The sequence below is a fragment of the Nomascus leucogenys genome, unplaced genomic scaffold, assembly GCF_006542625.1.
Source record: "Nomascus leucogenys isolate Asia unplaced genomic scaffold, Asia_NLE_v1 000894F_74298_qpd_obj, whole genome shotgun sequence".
In the NCBI taxonomy this organism is placed as follows: Eukaryota; Metazoa; Chordata; class Mammalia; order Primates; family Hylobatidae; genus Nomascus; species Nomascus leucogenys.
The window spans coordinates 9,688-31,929 of record NW_022096495.1 but is presented as its reverse complement, the minus strand read 5'-3'; the positions used below and the strand labels follow the sequence as shown (position 1 = coordinate 31,929).

Sequence of the window (22,242 nt, the reverse complement as noted above, 5' to 3'; positions counted from 1 at the left end):
CTGCAAGCTGAGCAGGTGACCTCCCAGTTAAGACGGAGGGGACTCAGGGTTCAGGAGGGGCAGAAGGTCCCTGTGTCGGACAGCTGGGCAAGCTTTCTTCAGGGAATGATGGGGATCACGGCCGTGTGAGCCAGAAAGATTTCCTTCCGCCAGGAAGGAGACTCCAGGCTGTGGGAACAGCTTAAGCAGAAGGCATGGGACGGGAATGCATGAGAGAGATTGTGGAAGGAGGGAGGGGCTGCCCAGGCTGGCATGCAGGGTATGGGAGGGGTGAAGGGATGAGGCGGGAGCCATCAGTAAAAGGACCCAGAGCGCGGCTCCAATGCCATGGTAGGAAGCTTGGCATTGACTCAGAGGGCGCTGGGTACCGCTGAAGAGTGTTGAGTCACGGAGGGTCATGGGCAGATGCATGTTTTAGAATTTCTTCTTTTCTGGCTGAGATGTAGAGTATGGACTGGAGAGAAGCACGGGGGACATAGGAAAGGTAGTTCTAGAAAGAGGGACTGTCCCACTAGGGAAAGTCAACCAACTGTTCCCCAGTATCCATTCCTCCCTTCCGGCTCATGGCACTAGAGCCACTGATTGATTAGCTGGGTGCTATCAATCTCTCATCTCTCCCTCTTTCTCTCCCCCTCCTGTGTGTCTTTTCTGTCTCTCATCTCTCTCTCATATCTCTCTCATCTCTCTCTCCCTCTTTCTCTCCCCCTCCTGTGTCTCCTTCTCTCTCTCTCTCTTTCTCTCTCCCCCATCTCTCTCTTTCTCTCCCCCTCCTGTGTCTCCTTCTCTCTCTCTCTTTCTCTCTCCCCCATCTCTCTCTTTCTCTCCCCCTTCCTCTCTTTCTCCTCTCACTCTTCCTGTTTCTCTCTCTTCCTTTCTTCCTCTCTTCCTCCCTCTCTCTCTGTTCCTCTTTTCCTTTGTCTCTCCCTCTCCCCGAAACTCTCTCTCCCTATACACACCTGAGAGACCTCAGCAGTGGAAGTTTAGCTACTCCACAGCCCGGCGCGGTGGCTCACGCCTTTAATCCCAGCACTTTGAGAGGCCAAGGCAGGCAGATCACTGGAGATCAGGGGTTTGAAACCAGCCTGGCCAACATGGTGAAACCCTGTCTCTACTACAAGTACCAAAAAATTAGCTGGGCATGGTGGCACACGCCTGTAGTCCCAGCTACTCGGAAGGCTGAGGCAGGAGAATCGCTTGAGCCTGGGAGGTGGAGGTTGCAGTGAGCCGAGACCACACCTCTGCACTCCAGCCTGGGTGACAGAGCGAGATTCTGTCTCAAAAGAAGAAAGAGGAGGCCGGGCGCTGTGGCTCAGGCCTGTAATCCCAGCACTTCGAGAGGCCAAGGCGGGTGGATCACGAGGTCAGGAGATCGAGACCATCCTGGCTAACATGGTGAAACCCCGTCTCTACTAAAAATACAAAAAATTAGCCGGGCATGGTGGCAGGTGCCTGTAGTCCCAGCTACTGGGGAGGCTGAGGCAGGAGAATGGCGTGAACCCGGGAGGCAGAGCTTGCAGTGAGCCAAGATCATGCCACTGCAATCCAGCCTGGGCTGACAGAGTGAGGCTCCGTCAAGAAAGAAAAGAAAAGAAAAAAAGAAAAGAAAAGAAAAAGGGAGGGAGGGAGGGAAGGGAAAGGAAGGGAAGGAAGGGAGGGAGGGAGGAAGGGAAGGAAGGAAGGGAGGGAGGAAGGGAAGGAAGGAAGGGAGGGAGGGAGGAAGGGAAGGAAGGAAGGGAGGGAGAGAGGAAGGGAAGGAAGGAAGGGAGGGAGAGAGGAAGGGAAGGAAGGAAGGGAGGGAGGAGGGAAGGAAGGAAGGAAGGGAGGAGGGAGGAAGGGAAGGAAGGAAGGGAGGGAGGAGGGAAGGGAAGGAAGGGAGGGAGGAGGGAGGAAGGGAAGGAAGGGAGGGGAGGGAAGGGAGGGAGGAAGGGAGGGAGGGAGGAAGGGAGGGAGGAAGGGAGGGAGGAAGAGGGAGGGAGGAAGGGAGGGAGGGAGGAAGGTAGGGAGGAAGGAAGGAAGGAAGGCAGGCAAGCAGGCAGGCAGGCCGGCCCTGATGTTCAGGGAGCTGAGAGTGAAGTCACCGGCTCCAACCCAGGATCCAAACTCAAGTCTGTCTGGGGTCCTATCCCCGTCACCACCACCCCCGCCCCGACCCATCCCTCAGAGACCTGGGAAGGAGCCAGGCTCCTCCGGTTTCAGGAAAGGGCTGCACAAACCGCCCCGCCACGATCCCTCCCAGAGAACAAACAGCTCCTGGCCGCCAGCAGTCTCCCTCCTCCTCCTGCCAGGCCGGTTCCCAGACCCACCCTCCCTTCGCCATAAGCGCCTCTCCCCGCACCCTCACCAGGGCTGACTGTTCTCAGAGGAATGCCCAGGAAAAACCTACCCGAACCCCTTTCAGCTGGGAAGGGGACCCACCTGGGCTTCCTCACTGCCGATGAGACCTCCCCCATCGCACACTTAGAGCTGCCTGTGTTTTCCTTCCTTCCTTAAGCGGGCTGGGAACTCCAGACACTCAGGCTTGGGCCAGCCCATTACAGTAAGCATTCGGCCACCTCTCGGCTGCTACGGTCACTGCTGCTGTCACCATCAACGTGACTGTCTCACACCTCACTTCCTCCGGCCAGCCACACCCCTGCAGATTTAACCCGCTAGCCTCCCTAAGGTTTCCTCTGCCTGAAATCCTCTCCGCGTTCCTGGCTCATTCTCGAAATTGAGGTCAAAGCTCAGACGCCGCCTCCTTCCCTGACCACCCTACCTGAAGCAGCCGCACCTGCCTGCTCCTAGTCACTCCGTTCCTTCACCTGTTTCGTTTCCTCCACAGCGTTTACCACAATCTGAAAGTCTTATTCATGCAGGTGTCTACTTGTTTATCTCCCCACCACACCCACTAGGATGACAATCTCACAAGGGCTGGGGTTTCATCTTTCTCCTCCCCCTCTGTATCTCCAGCACATGAAACATGCTTGGCACACTGTAGGTGCTTAAGTATTTGCTACTACATCACTTTGGGATTTTGCATAGGACAGTCCCAATGCTTAGAATGTCAATCTTTGCTTCATTGTCCTTGGCAAACTCCTATTCATCCTTTGAAACCCCATCCATTTATCCCTTAACCAGGAAAGGCTTCTGTGCCTCATACAACCACCGATAAAGCTGGATTAGGGCTTTCTCTGGGGACACCCCTGCCCTGTGCCACACTTCCATTAGCGCACATATCCCCCATGAATTGTGCACACCAGCAGGGTCTAGAGTAAGGCACACATTTTGTCTCAGGAACTACGTATTGAATAAATAAATTAACTACTTTTTTTGAGACAAGGTCTTGCTCTGTCACCCAGGCTGGAGTGCAGTGGTGCAATCATAGCTCACTGTAGCCTTGACTTCCCAGGCTCAAGCAATCCTCCCACCTCAGCCTCCCAAGCAGCTAGGACCACAAATGCATGCCACTATGCCTGGCTAATTTTTAAATTTTTTTTGTAGGGATGGAATCTCCCTATGTTGCCCAGGCTGGTTTCAAACTCCTAGGCTCTAGGGATCCTCCTGCCTCCGCTTCCCAAAGTACTGGGACTATAGGTGTGAGACACCACAGTCAGCCTCATTATTGAATATGTAAGTAGCTATATCTCTCTGAGACCCAGCCCCCATCTAATTTATAACCTCCCTCCTTCTCAAGAACATGCCTCAGCTCCATTGCCAGGGAACCTGACCTTTCTCCTTGTCACGGGATTTTTTTTTTTTTTTTTTTGAGTCAGAATCTCAGTCAGTCACCCAGCCTGGAGTGCATGGCGCAATGGCTCGCTGCAACCTCTGCCTCCTGGGTTCAAGCAATTCTCCTGCCTCAGTCTCCCTAGTAGCTGGGACTACAAGTGCACGCCACCACACCCGGCTACTTTTGTAGAGATGGGGTTTCACCATGTTGGCTAAGCTGGTCTCGAACTCCAGATCTCAAGTGATGGCCTCCCAAAATGCTGGGTAACAGGCGTGAGGCACCACACGCGGCTGTCATAGGCATTTGTCAGCAAATCCTACAGACTAGAGGGCGTGTGTTGCATGGTGTGGGGGTGGGGATAACGGAGGAGATGGGGGTGACCTCTTCAAGCCCCAGGGGAGAATTCTGTTCCATTCCTGGGACATCCCAGGTGAGAGGGAAGAAAAGCCAGCCCCCCAAGACAGCTATCCCAGACTGGGCATAGAGGCAGACCCTGACCACAGAGCCCTGTCATTCACCCAAGAACAGGTACCAATGACAGAATAGCCAGGCAGAGGGGGGAGAGAGGGGCTTCGGTGATGGATTTCCCTGGTGACTTGCCAAGACAGGGCTTTACTGCCTCCGCCCTGGACTGGCTGAGTCAGACTGTGCAGGGGTGGACACTTTGACTGGTATTTGGGAGGTATTTGCTGTGGGTTACAGGGAAGGAGGGGCCTCCTTTGCGGCCAGAGGAGGAAAGAGGCCCTGGGCCCTGGGACTTGGGTGGAGGCTCCGGTTTCGATCTCACCTGCTGCTCCAGACCATGGCCTGGAAGGCCGCCTGCGCCACCCCCAAAGCAATGAGATAGGCCCTCCTCCCTCAGACCCAGGAGTCCAGGTCCCAGCCCCTCCTCCCTCAGACCCAGGAGTCCAGGCCCAGCCCCTCCTCCCTCAGACCCAGGAGTCCAGGCCCAGCCCCTCCTCCCTCAGACCCAGGAGTCCAGGCCCCAGCCCCTCCTCCCTCAGACCCAGGAGTCCAGGCCCCAGCCCCTCCTCCCTCAGACCCAGGAGTCCAGGCCCAGCCCCTCCTTCCTCAGACCCAAGAGGCCTTGGAACCACACCGAATGCTTCTATGAGATAGTTTTCTCCACTTGCTCATGAAGAAATGAGCCCAGTCAGATCTGCATCTGTGCCACAGCCCAGGGCCACTGTAACCTTAGGCTACTGACTTCCCTCTCTGAGCCTCTGTTTTCTCCTCTGTCAATGGGGCAAGGGGTCTGCTCCATCCCTCAAACCCCAACTCAGGTAGGGTCAAGCACAGAAAATACCTGTGGCATGAATGTGATGAGAACACAGAATTGCAGAAGCCAAAGAAAGAGAAGCATAAGGGCCCTCCTTCTACCCCTACCTCCCCCACCCGCTGCTGCACACACCAGGACCACCTGCTGGGTAGCCAGGAGCTCACAGCCCTAGCCCCGCTGGCCACCCCTGCAGCCGCCCTCCTTCGCTCAGGCAGTCTCATGGCCCAGAACACCCCTATCTTCTAGGATTGACACTGGCTGTCAAACTCATCCTTCAAGGTGATTCCTGGCCTGCCCTCCTCCTCCAGCAGCCTGTCCTGACCCTCAGCAGCCTCTCCTGGCCTTGGCAGAGCCCCTCATGTCCTCCCTTGCAGCACGCACGGGAAGAAAGGCCATCGTCCTCGCCATTGCTAACACCGGCCTTGCGTCTCCTCTTTGCCAGATACTGTATTGACAACTCTCTACAATCTGACTTTATCCTCCCAATAAGCTGGGTATGATGGCTCATGCCTGTCATTCCAGCACTTCGGGAGGACGAGGCAGGAGTATCACATGAGCCCAGGAGTTGGAGACCAGCCTGGGCAACACAGGGAGATTTTATCTTTACTATATATATATGTATAATATATATGTATGTGTATATATATATATATATATATATATATATATATACACACACACACACACATACACACACACACACACACACACATATATATATATGAGCCAAGCATGGTAGTGCTCACCTATGGTTGGGAGAGTGGAGGCAGGGTCTGAGAGGGGAGGATCGCTCCAGTAGGTCCAGGCTGCAGTGAGCTGTGATTATGACACTGCATTCTAGCCTGGGCCACAGAACGAGACCTTGTCTCAATTAAAAAAAAAAATGGGGATAATAGGACCCATTCCATAGGATGTGTTGAGCATTATGCATACACACACACGCACACACACGCACATTTATGATGTACTGAGAAGATATAAGCACACAATAAGTATCTCCAGAATTATCAAGTGGCAAAGCCAGGATTCAGACCCACACCTGCCCGAGGCTCTCTGCCATCAGACCACACTATATCCCTTTCTCTCTGTTCCTTCATCCCCATCAATCCAAGGCAAAAACGTGCCTTCTCTGATTTCCAGCCTCACTCAGCATAGACCATGGAGGCAACGTATGTTGAATGAAGCAATGAAGCAATAATGCACACGAATGCACCAAATGCCAAAAGCTCGTTCACTCAACAAGTATCTCTCCAACACTTTCTATGTGCTAGACCCAATTCCGTGTGCTGCAGATTAAGTGGGGGACTAATCACACAAAAATCTTTGCCCTCGTGAAGCTTGCTTTTGTTTTTTTCAGACAGAGTCTCACTCTGTCGCCCAGGCTGGAGTGCAGTGGCGCGATCTTGGCTCACTGCAAGCTCCGCTTCCCTGGTTCCCGCCATTCTCCTGCCTCAGCCTCCTGAGTAGCTGGGACTACAGGCGCCCACCACCAAGCCCAGCTAATTGTTTTGTATTTTTAGTACAGACAGGGTTTCACCGTGTTAGCCAGGATGGTATCGATCTCCTGACCTCGTGATCCGCCGGCCTCGGCCTCCCAAAGTGCTGGGATTACAGGCGTGAGCCACCGCACCCGGCCACATTTTTTTTTTTAAAGATGGAATCTCGCTCTGTCACCCAGGCTGGAGTGCAGTGGCGTGATCATCTCGGCTCACTGCAACCTCCACCTCCCAGTTTCAAGCGACTCTCTTGCCTTGGTCTCCCAAGAAGCTGGGATTACAGGTGTGCACCACCAACTCTGGCTAATTTTTTGTATTTTTAGTAGAAATGAGGTTTTATCATGTTGGTGACATGGTGTGATCTCGGCTGACTGCAACCTCCACCTCCGGGGTTCAAGTGATTTTCTTGTCTCAGCCTCCCAAGAAGCTGAGATTACAGGTGTACACCACCACCCCCGGCTAATTTTTATATTTTCAGTAGAGACGGGGTTTCACCATGTTGGCCAGGCTGGTCTCGAACTCCCAACCTCAAGTGATCCACCCACCTCAGCCTCCCAAAGTGCTGGGATTACAGGCGTGTGCCACTGCGCCCAGCCTGTGAAGCTTGCATTCTAACGGAGGAGACACAGACAAAATGAACCAGGAACACAGTGGGTAAGAAGGTGAAAAGTGCTCCACACAAAAAAATGAAGTAGGGAGAGAGGAAAGAGACTACGAAGAAGTTGGGTTGCCGGGCGCGGTGGCTCACACCTGTAATCCCAGCACTTTGGGAGGCCGAGGCGGGCAGATCACGAGGTCAAGAGATCAAGACCATCCTGGCCAACATGGTGAAACCCTGTCTCTACTAAAAGTACAAAATTAGCCAGGTGTGGTGGCGCATGCCTGTAGTCCCAGCTACTCAGGAGGCTGAGGGAGGAGAATCACTTGAACCTGGGGGGCAGAGATTGTGGTGAGCCAAGACCGCACCACTGCACTCCAGCCTGGGCAACAAGAGCGAAACTCTGTGTCAAAAAAAAAAAAAAAAGACATCAAGTAAGGGATGCCACCATTTGAAACAGGGTCGTCACCCAGTCCTCTGAGAAGGTGACATTCAGGCAAAGACCGAAGGAGGCAAGGAAGCGAGGCATGAGGGTATCTGGTAGAAGAGCATTCCAGGCAGAGAAAACAGAAAGTGCAAAGGCCCTGAGGCAGGACCGGGTCTGGATGTTCCAAGAGCAGCAAGGAGGCCAGTGCGCTGACACACAAAAGGAAGAGATGAGATCAGAATCACGTCCCTTAAGGCCTTACAATATGTCAGCTTTTTTTTTTTTTTTTTTTTTTTTTTTGAGATGGAGTCTCGCTCTGTCGCCCAGGCTGGAGCGCAGTGGCACAATCTCAGCTCACTGCAAGCTCCGCCTCCCGGGTTCACGCCATTCTCCTGCCTCAGCCTCCCGAGTAGCTGGGACTACAGGCGCCCACCACCACGCCCGGCTAATTTTTTGTATTTTTAGTGGAGACGGGGTTTCACCGTGTTAGCCAGGATGATCTCGATCTCCTGACCTTGTGATCCGCCCACCTCAGCCTCCGAAAGTGCTGGGATTACAGGCGTGAGCCACCGCGCCCGGTCAATGTCAGCTTTTATACACAGAGAAATGGGAGCCATAGAGGATTCTAAACAGGAATGACATGAGCCGACTTCGGGCTCTACAGGATCCCTGAATGGAGACTAGACTTAGCAGGGAGGATAGAGCTGGGAGACTAGTTAGAAGGCTACTGCAGTGGTCCAGGTAAGAGGCAGCTGTGGTAGGAACCAGGTGGGAATCACTGATCACGCGAAAGCTAAGAATGGGCAGTCTGTCCGGTGCCCTGCTCTCTGCTTTCTGCTCTCTGCGATCTAGGTGTTGGAGTCTGACATTCTCATCATTCACTCACTGCATAGGTAATCTTGGGCAAGTTGTTTTTTTTTGGGGGGGCGGGTTTGTTTTGTTTTGTTTGTTTTTTCAGACAGCGTCTCACTCTGTCGCCCAGCCTAGAGTGCAGTGGTGTGATCTCGGCTCACTGCAACCTCCGCTTCCTGGGTTCAAGCGATTCTCCTGCCTCAGCCTCCTGAGTAGCTGGGATTACAGGTGCCCGCCACCACGCCCGGCTAATTTTTGTATTTTTAGTAGAGACAGGGTTTCACCATGTTGGCCTGGCTGGTCTCGAACTCCTGACCCCGTGATCCGCCTGCCTCGGCCTCCCAAAGTGCTGGGATTACAGGCATGAGCCACCGCGCCCAGCCTGTTTTTTGTTTTTTTGAGATGGGGCCTCGCTCTCTTGCCTAGGCTGGAGTGCAGTGGTGCAATTATCGGCTCATCGCAACCTCCGCCTCCCGGGTTCAAGTGATTTTCCTGCCTCAGCCTCCTGAATAGCTGGGATTACAGGTGCCCACCACCACACCTGGATAATTTTTGTGTTTTTAGTAGAAATGGGGTTTCACCATGTTGGCTGGGCTGGTCTCGAACTCCTGACCTCAGGTGATCTACCTGCCTCGGCCTCCCAAAGTGCTGGGATTACAGATGTGAGTCACTGCACCCACACAAGTTTCTTAACCCTTCTCTGCCTCATTTTCTCATCTGTGAGACGAAGACAGCCTCCCACCCAGACACATTCCCCTCACGGGGCTCTGGGGAGAAATGATGTGAAAAGCTTTGCTAGTAACCTCTACAGCATGGAGGGAGTTCTCGAAAAGGGATTTCAGAAAGGTTTTTATGCCTGGGAAGCCTGTGCATTTTTGTGATGTCCTTGGAGCTGGGCCAGGCATTATCGAGCTAAATCTTAGCTTTTGTCAGAATGGGGGGAGTCATTGAGGGAAATTTCCAAAGGAAGGGGGAACAGGATGGGTGGGGGGGCGAGGGCATGGGCAGAAGCAGTGATCACGGACAGGAGGTGTCCACAGAAGACGGACTGCCACTGGCCCTGGAGACAGAAGATCAGCCGGGTTCAAATCCCTCCTTAACAAGTGCTGAAATGGGCCAGTTCCTCAACCTCTCTGGCCTTCAGCTGCCTCATCTGTCAAGCAGAAGTCAAACCTCGAACTTCCTCCTGCTGTTAGAATTTCAAGGGAGTTTTAAAGACAGAGCTTTCAACTCTGACCCGTGAACAAGCGTGACATCAAATGTACTGTTCGTTGTTATTATTCTGTTGCTACAAGGCAGTTAGTTTCCCGGCTCCCCTGCAGGCCCCCCAGCCCCTCCTAGATATGTCTGCCAGCCCCGCCCTGGGGTCACTCCAGCCAGGCTGTGCCAGGTGAATGCTCAGGTATGCGGAGGCGGAGGCAGGACGGCCCTGGCAGGGAGCAGGAGGAGGGGCCAGCAGCCTGGAAGGGAAGGACAGCGGAGAGCAGGGCAGAGCCTGAGCAGGCAGGTAAGGAGATCCGGGTCTGGAGAGAAGGGGGCCGGGGCTTGACCAACGGGTGTGCGGGAGGAGGGGCTGCGGGCCTGGACTCCTGGGTCTGAGGGAGGAGGGGCTGCGGGCCTGGATTCCTGGGTCTGAGGGAGGAGGGGCTGGGGCCTGAACTCCTGGATCTAGGGAGGGGGGGCTGGGGGCCTGGACCCCCTGGGTCCAAGGGAGGAGGGGCTGGGGGCTGGACTCCTGAGTCTGAGGGAGGAAGGATTGGGGGCCTGGACTCCTGGGTCTGAGGGAGGAGGGGCTGGGGCCTGAACTCCTGGGTCTGAGGGAGGAGGGGTTGGGGGCCTGGACTCCTGGGTCTGAGGGAGGAGGGACTGGGGTCTGGACTCCTGGCTCTGAGGGAGGAGGGGCTGGGGCCTGGTCTCCTGGGTCTGAGGGAGGAGGGGACAGAGGGCCTGGACTCGTGGGTCTGAGGGAGGAGGGGCTGGAGGCCTGGACTCCTGAGTCTGAGGGAGGAGGGGTTGGGGGCCTGGACTCCTGGGTCTGAGGGAGGAGGGGCTGGAGGCCTGGACTCCTGGGTCTGAGGGAGGAGGGGCTGGGGCCTGGTCTCCTGGGTCTGAGGGAGGAGGGGCTGGGGGCCTGAACTCCAGGATCTGAGGGAGGAGGGGCTGGGGCCTGGCTGCCTGCATTGAGGGAGGAGGCTGGGGTAGGAGTTAGAGGCTCCTACTGGCCAGGCCCTCACATCTTTGCTGGCTCCCAGGGCACCTCCAGGTGGGCAGGAGCTTCCACTCAGCACCATGAGCACCGCCACAGGGTAAGTGCCCCGGACCCCGGGTCCCAGCCCCAGCGCGCCTCCCGCCTGCCCTCGCCTCCTCACCCACACCCGCAGATCCTGTTTGCGGCAGCCCAGACTCTGGCCCAAGCCCGGACGCTCAGGAGGAAGCCAGAGCTGCGCTCCTCCCTGCCCAGCCTGGGGTTAGGGGCCCCCACTGCAGAGCAGACAGGCCTGAGCTCCAGTTCGGCCCTCACACTCAGTGCCAATGTAACCCTGGTCAGCGGACGTCACCTCTTGGAGCCTCAGCCCTCCTCTGTGACACAGGGACAATGTCGAAAAACTGGAGGGATAGTGCATTACAGGACTTAGCGACCACCTCACTGACAGCAGGTGCTCAACTCATAGGAGCCGCTATTGCGATTGTTATGTTGTTAGTAAATATTAACCCTTTGCTAGAAAATCAGGGCTGTTTATAATGAAGACTCGAGTCCCCCAGAGTAAGCAGGGAGAAAAACAATGAGAGATGAGTCAAAATACCTGCATGGTAGGTAGTGAGCTCTCTGGCCCAGAGGTAATCAAATTGTGATGACATCAGACTGGCAGGAGCGGGATGAGGAACAGGAGTTTGGGAAAAAGGGTTTTGCAGTTCCCCTGACGCCACCTGATGGCTGAGCTTCTGTTATGTGCATGCAAGTGGGGATTCAAGAATTCTTAGGAAAGGTAACCGTAGGAAGAAATTGAGAACAGGACACAGAGAAGGATGTGGCTGGGAAGCGCCTGGCCCATGGGAGTGGGAGGGGAAGCAGATAATTCCCTGTCTACTTCAGATACCACGAATGCTATTGTAACCATTCCCATTTATTGAGCAACTTCTGTGTGCTAAGCCCTGGCAGCATCTTAAGAATGATAATAACAGTTATTGAGGCTTCAAAATACTTCACCTCCATCATCTGATTGAATTTGCCCAACAGCCCTATCAGATGGTTACTATGTTACAGAAAGAGAAACTGAGGTAGGAGAGATTAAGTCTCCTCCTCAAAGTCTTATGGCAAGGAGGCAGCGCACAGAGGGTTTGAATCCAGGACTCTGCCATGGTAGAGATCACACTCCCCTACCACCCAGCACCACCGCCTGACCTGACCTGTCTTTTTTTTTTTTTTTTTTTTGAGATGGGGTCTCACTCTGCTGCCAGGCTGGAATGCAGTGGCGCAATCTCGACTCACTGCAACCTCCGCCTCCTAGGTTCAAGTGATTCTCCTGCCTTGGCCTCCCACGTAGCTGGGACTACAGGCGCACGCCACCACACCCAGCTAACTTTTGTATTTCTAGTAGAGACAGGGTTTCACCACGTTGGCCAAGATGGTCTCGATCTCTTGACTTTGTGATCCGCCTGCCTCTGCCTCCCAAAGTGCTGGGATTACAGGCGTGAGCCACCGCGCCCGGCACACCTGTCTTCTTAAAGTCCAGCTCTGGCTCTGAGCTCTCCTGCTCAATAATAACAATAATAACCATTCCATCGCTCCCCGTTACCTTCGTAATGAAGCCCTTGCTGCCCTGCTTGGCATTTCCACAGGATCTGCCCCCAATTCCACAGTCTCTCTCATTCCTCTTTTCTTCACCAGCCCAGAAGCTGCCCCGAAGCCAAGCGCCAAGTCTATCTATGGTGAGTGGGGGCAAGGGAGCCCCAGGCCCATAGAACTGGGTCTAAAGAAACAGGACCTGGCATCCAGCGTCTTGGAGGAGGAGGGGCTGGGGGCCTGGACTCCTGGGTCTGAGGGAGGAGGGGCTGGGGGAGGAAGGGCTGGGGGCCTGGACTCCCGAGTCAGAGGGAAGAGGTGCTGGGGGTCTGGACTCCTGGGTCAGAGGGAAGAGGGGCTGGGGGTCTGGACTCCTGGGTCAGAGGGAAGAGGGGCTGGGGGGCTGGACTCCTAGGTCTGAGGGAGGAGGGGCTGGGGGCCTGGACTCCTGGGTCTGATGGAGGAGGGGCTGGGGGCCTGGACTCCTGGGTCTGATGGAGGAGGGGCTGGGCCTGGACTCCCAGGCTCATTCTCTTTCTCCCCTGGCAGAGCAGAGGAAGCGTTACTCCACAGTTGTTATGGCTGATGTATCCCAGTACCCAGTCAATGTGAGTCTGGGGTCTGCCCCAGGACATCTTCTGGGGCAAAGGTGGCCTCAGGAGATAGGGCTTTTGAAAGCAGCTGGGCCCCCAAGCAGGAAGCATGTGGAAAGTCAGTTTGCCCATCCATAAAATGGACCTCCGTTGCCTCATCTCAGTCATGGATATGAAGTCAGGGGCCTCGGGTCCACTCAAATCTGCCAGCCTTTCCTCCCGGCCAGCTGTGGTGCTGGACAGTGGGACCACGGAGACAAATCAAGACAGAGCCCTGCATGAGGAGAGGGTAGACAAGGTCCAGAGGAACCCAAGGAGGCGCCTGGTGCTCTAATGGAGGTGGTAGGGGGCACAGCAGGAGACCCCAGGAGGCATTTAGAAGGAGAGAGCTATAATCCAGACTCCTTCCCTGCCCACAAGGAGCCTCCAGTCTGTGAGAAGCCAGACTCAGGTGCTAGTCACTCTGATGGAAGGGAAACAAAGGGCACTGGGAGGGGAGCTGATTTGTGGAACAGGTGATCAAGGAAGGCTTCCTGGAGGAGGTGTGGTTAGTCTCAGGCTGAAAGTCTGATTATTCCGGGGGATTCTGAGCCCACCTGGCATCATCTTGGGCCTCACTGTTTCTCCGTGGTCCGTACCAGCACCTGGTGACGTTCTGCCTGGGTGAGGATGATGGCGTGCACACTGTGGAGGATGCCTCCAGGAAGCTGGCCGTCATGGATAGCCAGGGCCGAGTCTGGGCACAGGAGATGCTGCTGCGAGTGTCTCCCGACCATGTCACGCTGCTCGACCCGGCCTCCAAGGTGCCAGGGGGCACATGGGTGGGAGGAGTGTCTGGGGCAGGGACTTCAGGGGGTCTGGGTGCGAATCTTGGCTACTGCACGTCCTTCCTCTGGGAACTCTGGCGAGGGACCCCGGCCCCCTTCTTGAGCCTTAATAGCCTCATCTATTAAACAGGGGTGTTATCGCTAACCCCCTAACCGCGTGAGGTTGCCCTGACCTGCTGGCCCACACTCCCGTCGCCATTTAGTAGTACCATCATTTCGGGGCCTCAGTTTACCCCGCCATCTCACCCCGCAGGAGGAGCTGGAGTCGTACCCACTGGGCGCCATCGTGCGCTGTGACGCGGTGATGCCACCCGGCAGGAGCCGCTCGTTGCTGCTGCTCGTGTGCCAGGAACCCGAGCGCGCCCAGCCCGACGTGCACTTCTTCCAGGGCCTGCGCCTCGGGGTGAGCGAACGGGCTGGCTCTGGGGTGGAGCTGGAACTGGGCGGAGCCTGGAGCCGGGGCGGAAATGGGTGGGGCCTCTAGGTGAGGCGGGGCCTGGGGCTAAGGCGGGACCAGAGCAAGGAAGGGCAGGGGACCTGGGAAGGAAGTTCTGGAAGGCGGCGGGGTTTGAGATTGGACCCAGGGTCAAGATAGAACACGAAGGTGGGATGAGGACATGAACAGAACATGGCCAAGAAGGGTCTGGGGGAGCAGCCAGGACGAGGATGGGGGCGAGGAACCACCCGGACTGGGTCTCCATGGGCGGGGTCGTGGCTTAGGGCAGGGACAGGTGTAGGGCGAGGGGTGAGTCCAGGGCGTGGACGGTGGCCGCACGTGGGCTGGGACTGAGCTGAAAAATCGGCCAGGGGTGAGGCCCGGGTAGGAAGTGGGTGCGGCGTGGGGAGGCGTGGCCTGACGGTGTGATTGGCAGGCGGAGCTGATCCGAGAGGACATTCAGGGGGCTCTGCACAATTACCGCTCGGGCCGCGGGGAGCGCAGGGCGGCGGCGCTCAGGTGAGAGGGAAGAAGTTGGCGGGGTCTCTGGTTAGCCGGTTTCCCCTCCTTGTGCCTCAGTCTACAACACCAGCCTGGAACAGAACAAGAGTTTTGCATGGAGTCAAGCACACCCTAGTCGACTCTTGTCTGTACCTCCCAGACGAGCTGACCCCTTCTCCAGAACTCTGCTTCTTTCCTCTGTTCCCTGTCCAGGCCCTCAGTTTCACTCTAGAGAGGTGCTATCCCTCCCTATATCGGATTTCTTCCTACCTCGTTGAATTTGTTTACTCTCTTTGAGCCTTTTGAGCCTCAGTGTGTCTCGTTCTGCGCCCTGGATTTCCCCCTCCCTGGACCCCTCAGTGGACCCAGCCTTGGTGTCCCCGTCGCCCTCCGCAGGGCCACGCAGGAGGAGTTGCAGCGCGACCGCTCGCCCGCCGCTGAGACCCCGCCCCTGCAGCGCCGCCCATCAGTCCGCGCAGTGATCAGCATCTTAGAGCGGGGCGCGGGCCGCGGACGACCCCTGGCGAAGCCCATTCCCGAGGCAGACGAGGCGCAGAGGCCTGAGCCGGTGGGGACCTCGAGCAACTCTGACTCGGCCTCCCCGGAACTGGGTCCCCGGGGTCCCGACCTGGCGGTTCTGCAGGCGGAGCGGGAAGTGGTGAGCCGCGAGGGAAGGGGTCTGGGGGCGGGGCCAGGCGACTGAAGGCGGGGCTAGGGCGTGGAAGGGCGGGGCCGGCTGCGGGACGGGAGTTCTCTGTCAATCTGGTCAGACTTCTGCGTTATGGAGGAGGGGCTGGGGTCGGGAGCGGGGCTTGGTTGTGGGGCGTGGCCAGGTGTTTGGGGCGTGGCCTGATCTGGGGACGTGTGTAGGTGCTCAGGTTCAGGACTTTGACGGGGATGGTTCTGGAACTCGGGACCCCTGAGCGTCCGCCTCCTCTGTCCCCAGGACATCCTGAACCACGTGTTCGACGACGTAGAGAGCTTTGTATCAAGGCTGCAGAAGTCGGCGGAGGCGGCCAGGGTGCTGGAGCACCGGGAACGCGGCCGCAGAACCCGGCGCCGGGCGGCTGGGGGTAAGGAGCACCCCTGCGTGGTATCTGAACCCCTTCCCGATCTCTTCCAAATGTCCCCGCTCTCCCCAGGGTCTCCCCTCCCGCCACTTGCCAGGGCTGACCTCACCGCCATCTTAACCGGGTGTCCACCTCTCTCTCTCTGCCTGCCTGGTGCGGGCCCCGCGTCCCCATCGCCGCGCCCGTCTGACCCCCTCAGAGGGCCTGCTGACGCTGCGAGCCAAGCCGCCCTCGGAGGCCGAGTACACCGACGTGCTGCAGAAGATCAAGTACGCCTTCAGCCTGCTGGTGAGGACGCGTCCGCCCCTGGGCCAGGGCGCGGGCACGGCGAACCTGCCCCGTCCCCGCACCCACGCCAACCACCTCCCTCCCCACGCCCCAGGCCCGGCTGCGCGGTAACATCGCCGACCCCTCCTCTCCGGAGCTGTTGCACTTCCTTTTCGGGCCTCTGCAGATGGTGAGACCCGCCCCAGGCCCTCGGGCCCCCCTGCAGCGGGAGGAATCGGGTTCGACTTGTAGAAGGTGTGACGGCACAGCCTGCCCCCTCCTGCTCCCCTGACAGATTGTGAACACGTTGGGGGGCCCGAGTTCGCGAGCAGCGTGCGGCAGCCGCACCTGACATCGGATGCCGTGGCGCTGCTGCGGGACAACGTCACTCCACGTGAAAACGAGCTCTGGACCTCGCTGGGGGACTCGTGGACCCGCCCCGGGTGAGGGGCGGGGCTAGGAGCCAGGGGGCGTGGTGATTGGAGGAGCATAAGGGGGCTGGGAGGTGGGTAGCATGATGATTGGAAAATAGGACTAGGAGGGTAGGGACGGGTTAGAGGCGTGGCTTAGTTGTGTTGGGGCGGGGCTTAGGACAGATGCCAAGATTCAATTGGAGGAAAGGCCAGGAATTAACGTGAAGGAAAGATTTAAGACCACCAGACCAATCAGATTGAAAGAAAAGGTAGGGTTTAAAGGAATAGAGGGGCTACGGGGCAGGGGCAGGGCTACGCAAAGGGGCGGGGCTTCTGGAAGGTTTGGTCTATAACTTTGGTGATGGGACAGAGTCTGTGCACTGGGGGCTGGGAGTTCCGCAGGGAAAGGGTCAGAACCTGAAACCGACCTTATGGAAAACCTGATGTGGAATCAGGTGAGATTTAGAGACTGGATAAGGCAATTTTTTTCCAGAGAGAAAGGTGGATGGCGTCTCAATATGTTGCCCAGGCTGGTCTGGAACTCCTGGCCTCAAGCGATCCTCCCATCTTGGCCTCCCAAAATGCTGGGATTACAGGCGTGAGCCACCGCGCCCGGCGTAGAAATATAAATTGCTGTTGAGTTGGGCTTAGAGCTACCGGCAGGACTTGGTGAAAAGTGGCGGGGCTAGAATCGTTGGGATACAGCGAGCTTTAGGGGAAAACTTAGTGAAGTTAATGACAGAACTAAGTTGGGGGCTGTACCAGGATCCCTGAGCTCTTGGCCCTGTCCCTGGCCGCAGGCTGGAGCTACCCCCGGAAGAGGGACCCCCATACAGACCCGAGTTCTTCAGCGGCTGGGAGCCGCCGGTCACTGACCCGCAGGGCCGCGCCTGGGAGGACCCAGTTGAGAAACAGCTACAGCACGAGCGGAGGCGCCGGCCGGTGACCCAAGCGACACAGCAGGGCCAAGCCTGGGAAGTCCGGGGGCGGGCCGGTCCGCCGGGCCCCGCCTGACCCGACTCTCTTACTTCCTACAGCAAAGCGCCCCCCAGGTCGCTGTCAATGGGTGAGTGTCCGCCCCAGGGCAGGGCAAGGGGGTCCAGTAGGGGTGCGTCCCGGGGGCTCCCGGTGCTGACTCCGCCCCCTTTTTTTCTGTGTTTTTCCTTCTGTCTTCCTGGCTCTTCTCAGGTGGGTGAGATGGTGATGGGGCGGGCCGGGGCCGGGAGAGAGGGAGGAGCAGGGAGGGAGGGGGCGGGACCCAGACTTCTGGGGCCAAGGGAGGAGGGAATGGAGATCGGGGTTCCCGGGCCTAGGGGAGGAAAGGGGCTGGGAGTGGGTAAAGTCTGAGAGGTTGGATCCCTGGATCCCCAAAAGGCTGGAAGAAGGCAGTTTGTTTTCCCGGGGCCTGGGAAGCACCGTGCCTGGGCTCCCTGTGAGGACAGAGCCCTGGATATTGGAGGGGGGAGGCTGGGGAATTGGACCTTTGGGTTTTGAAGAATAGCCCAAGTCTGGTGCTTGGGATCCTGGAGACCCAGAGGAGCAGGCTTGGGACTTCAAGGGCTTGGGGGCAAATTTCTGGGAAAGTTAGGAAGTGGTAGTACCTGGGTCCCCGAGAGGGGTCAAGGCTGGACGATTAAACTCTTGGTGTTCCAGAGGCTGTAATGCAATTGTCTAAGTCGCTGCTGGGTGTCGGACTGGGTTAAAAGGTTTAAGGGTTAAAAGGATAAGATTGAAGCTTGAGACCTGGACTCCTAGGTCCCTGGGGGAGGAAAGAACATTCCAAGTCATGGTTCTGCCAAGCAGTGGGGGCTCAGACTCTGGGTCCTGGGGGAGGGAAGGAGGTAGATGGACCAGAACTCTAGGGTCCTTGAGCAAACAGAGGGCAGATCGGAGGGAAGCAACGTGGGAGGAGACGAAAACAAAGAAGCGAGGCTGGAGGAGACAAAGGGGGGTCTGGGTGAGGGCCCCGGCAGAGGGTCTCACCAGGGACAGCGTGCTGGGAGCTGCCGGCCCCACACAGGGGGTGCCGCGGCCCTGAAGACCCCCCTCTCCCCTGCACAGGTAGGCCTGATCCAGGTTGAGGTCCCTCTTATTGGGGGTCAGAGCTGAAATCCCACCCCTGCCCCCAGCTGCCTGATATCGCAACCCCCCTCCCTGTTCACAGCTTCAAGTCACTTTCTCTGAGCCTCAAGTTCTTTTTTGCAGGGAAACTGGGAATAATGATAATCCGTTCCCAGAACACTGAGAAGTCTGTGGTGTTGTAGGAACTAGCAGTTAAGGGCTCAAGGCTGTGACCGGGTTCAAGTTCAAGTCCAGCTGCCTGCAAACTAAGGCAGCATTATTCAGACATGGGCTGCCCTGGTGCCAGGCTGGCGATGCCGCTCTCTTACTCTGTGACCTTTACATCCCTGTGCCTCAGCTTCCTCCTCTGTGAAAATGGAGAAGATAATAGGGTCTCTGGGGGAGGAAGAAACTGGGGGAGAGAGGGGAGTCCAAATTCATGGTTCTACCGACAGTTGTCATAAAGATCAAATCAACTAATATGCGTAACAGAACAGTGCCTGGCACACAGTAAGTGCTACAGAAGTGGTAGCTATTGTTTGTTTTTGAGACAGTCTCACTCTGTCATCAGGCTGGAGTGCAGTGGTGAGATCTCAGCTCACCGCAACTTCTGCCTGCCGGGTTCAAGCGATTCTCCTGCCTCAGCCTTCAGAATAGCTGGGACTACAGGCGCGTGCCACCACGCCCAGCTAATTTGTGTACTTTTTAGTAGAGACAGGGTTTCACCATGTTGGCCAGGATGGTCTCGATCTCTTGACCTCGTGATCTGCCCGCCTCAGCCTCCCAAAGCGCTGGGATTACAGGCGTGACCCACCGCGCCCGGCCTAGCTAGTGTTTTTATTATGCTTATGAGTTATGATATATAAGCCCAGTGCCTATTAGATGCTCAATAAATGACAGCTGTTTCTAGCTGTGTGATGTGGGCAAGTGATTTTCTCTGTCTAAGCCTCATTCTCCTCTGTAAAATGGAATCGATGATGGGATAGTACCCACTACATATGCCTACAGCCCAATGCCAAGCAACGGAGGGAGCAAAACATATTCAGGCTGTTAGTCTCGTTTCAAATTTCTATTAACAGTATTAACCCGGCCCCTGCTGTGCCCCCAGCTTGGCTCTAACCCCAGCTCACACCAGCACCCTGCAGCCCAGAGCAATGGGGCTGGCTGCCTCCTTATCTCCAACCCTCCCGCTTCTCCTCAGTCACCAAGACTTGGAGCCAGAATCTGAGCCTCAGCTGGAGTCAGAGACAGGCGGAAAATGGGTCCTGTGTAATTATGACTTCCAGGCCCGCAACAGCAGTGAGCTGTCGGTCAAGCAGCGGGACGTACTAGAGGTTAGAGGAGCGGGAGGCCGAGGGGCAGGAATTAGCCAGCCCTAGCTGCAGATGCAGGCTCTGAACCGTCTGCTCTTTACCGCACCCAGGTCCTGGATGACAGGCGCAAGTGGTGGAAGGTTCGGGACCCAGCGGGGCAGGAGGGATACGTGCCCTATAACATCCTGACACCCCACCCCGGACCCCAGTTTCACCACAGCCAAAGCCCTGCCCGCAGCCTGGTGAGCCAGCGCAGACGCTGGGGTCTTGAGGGAGGAGAGGCTGGGACCAGATTCTGGGAACAAGGGGCGTCAAGAGTGCTGGAGCAGGTGGTGACTGGGGGTTCAGAAATGCATCTCTAGAAAGGGGAGAGGCTGGGACTCTGAGTCCTCTCCCTAACCCAGGTACTCTCTCCTTCCTTTCAGAACAGCACTCCTCCTCCACCACCAGCCCCAGCCCCGGCCCCACCTCCAGCTCTGGCTCGGCCCCGCTGGGACAGCTGCGATAGCCTCAACAGCTTGGACCCCAGCGAGAAGGGTGAGTGGTGGGGACGCCGGCTGTGGGGAGAGGTCCTTATCCTTGCTTTCTAGGCAGGGAAACGGGGGCTCAGAAAGAGCAAATGGACTCCCGCCCCATTCTGGGGACGCTGGAGCGCCCCCCTGCCCCGCCCTCTGGCCCAGGACCCCTCGCCCTGAGCCCGCATTCCCTCCCTCCCGGTTTCCCACCTGCAGAGAAATTCTCCCAGATGCTCATTGTCAACGAGGAACTGCAGGCGCGCCTGGCCCAGGGCCGCTCGGGCCCGAGCCGCGCAGTCCTAGGGCCCCGCGCCCCAGAACCGCAGCTCAGCCCGCGCTCGGACGCCTCCGAGGTCCGCGCCTGGCTGCAGGCCAAGGGCTTTAGCTCCGGGTGAGTGGGGCGGGGGCCCTCTCGGCGCGGGTTGATACGGACGCTGGGGGCGGAGCGTTCCGATCGGCCGGCAGTCGGGGGGCGGCAGTCGTGGAGACCACCGGGAGCCGGGATTAGCCCGAAGTGAGGGTCTGTCTGGTAGCAACACCCAATGGCAGCCTGTGATTGCCATGTTTTTTCAGACTCCGACTGGATTCCTTAGGGAAATCCCGCCCCCTTCGAAAGCAGGATGCGGCCACGCCCCCTGGGTGGCACATTGTGATTGGTGGGTGGGGTTCAGGAGGTGTCGGCCCTGCCCCCGCTAGAGCTAGAATGCTGTTCTGATTGGACCATCGCCGGGTGGGCGTGACATGATTGTCGGGGCTGGGGCATCTGCCGACCGGCCTGACGGCGCCCGGGCTGCCCTTGCTCAGGACCGTGGACGCGTTGGGTGTGCTGACCGGGGCGCAGCTTTTCTCGCTGCAGAAAGAGGAGCTGCGGGCGGTGAGCCCCGAGGAGGGGGCGCGTGTGTACAGCCAGGTCACCGTGCAGCGCGCGCTGCTGGAGGTGAGCCAGACCGCTGGTCCCTGGGTCTGGGTAGGGCTGGGATGCCGAGGACGCTAGGACAAAGCGATTTCCACCCCGCCCTCCAGGACAAAGAGAAAGTGTCAGAGCTGAAGGCAGTGATGGAGAAGCAAAAGAAGAAGGTGGAAGGCGAGATGGAAATGGAGGTCATTTGACCTGCCCGGCGCTCTTCACAAAGAGTGACGAGGCCCTGTGGGAGAACGGACTCTTCAGACTCTCCCCAATGGCGGAAGTCGATCTTCTGAAGGATGGCCAATCTGCTCCTGCCCTGATCTTCCCCCGATCCCGGTGGACAGACTTACCAATCCTTGCTGCAGTCCCTCCGGAGCGAGTGGATCTGGACTGGCTGGGAGTGGGGAGGGCGTGGAGACAGTCTACGGAAAGCGCTAGCAGACCCCGAGAGGGTGCAGTGGAGCCCTGAGCATTGTAATATGCCACCCAGCCTATAAACAGCCTCCTTACTTAGCAGATGGTGTGTCAACTGCTGTTCTCTACCCGGCTACCAGGAGGCCCAGAAACCTGCCCCTCGCCCCAGTCACAGCCTCAAGGAACCTGGAAGATGTTCCACCTTCTTTGGTTTCTCTCTCCGAACCCTCCTTTCCATCCCCAGGGTCCCAAACCAGGCTCCCTCCTGACCTCCTAGCCAGCCTAGTCCAGCTTGCCCGATCTTCAGGTTTCCCTGGCTCAGGGCTGCTGGGCATGAGGGTTTGTGTCTCCCTTCCCGCCTCACCAACGTTCTCACTCATTCCCTCTTGCGTCCTGGCCCTGCCCTTCTCCAAACGCTCCCAAGCGTTCAACCTCTGAGGTTTGCACTTGCCGTCTCTGCTGGCTGAAACAGCCATTCCCTGCCTGGCGAACTCCTGTTCAGCCTCCCTGGCCCAGCTCAAACACTCACTGTGCGGAAGCCTGCCCTCATCCCCGAAGCTAGTTTCCCAGCATCCACTTCTCCACTTTGTTCCCCACCCTGCCACGGCCCTACCAGGTAGAACTGGCTGCCTCCCAAGCATGCCACAGCTTTCTGGCCACTCTTTATCCTGGGAGATGGCAGCCAACTGAAAACTTCCTACTCCCTCAAGAACTAGCTCCTTTTCCCTCTGGCAAGCCCTGTAACTTTCTTTTCCCCATTATCCACGTGGCTGGTAAGGT

General features: G+C 57.4%; 2 protein-coding genes across 2 annotated transcripts in view; one reads left to right on the top strand and one right to left on the bottom strand.

Annotated features, from left to right (window-relative positions):
* Positions 1-2,582, bottom strand: part of LOC115833951 (retinol dehydrogenase 13) — a 35,979-nt gene extending 33,397 nt beyond the window's left edge. Inside the window, exon 1 of the mRNA XM_030808764.1 lies at positions 2,416-2,582. Coding sequence (XP_030664624.1) covers positions 2,416-2,450 — 35 coding nt within the window. The 5' untranslated portion in view covers positions 2,451-2,582. The remainder of the gene's footprint in view (positions 1-2,415) is intronic.
* An 8,068-nt stretch (positions 2,583-10,650) lies between these two features.
* LOC115833950 (epidermal growth factor receptor kinase substrate 8-like protein 1) lies at positions 10,651-21,251 on the top strand. Its single transcript, XM_030808762.1, is given in 20 exon segments — positions 10,651-10,667; positions 12,251-12,291; positions 12,695-12,753; positions 13,380-13,541; positions 13,819-13,968; positions 14,438-14,520; positions 14,899-15,160; positions 15,449-15,575; positions 15,772-15,860; positions 15,955-16,029; positions 16,135-16,144; positions 16,147-16,282; positions 17,053-17,194; positions 17,290-17,318; positions 19,515-19,647; positions 19,737-19,868; positions 20,052-20,163; positions 20,358-20,532; positions 20,946-21,078; positions 21,165-21,251. Coding segments are annotated over 20 exon segments (2,154 nt in total).
* Positions 21,252-22,242: the final 991 nt, after the last annotated feature.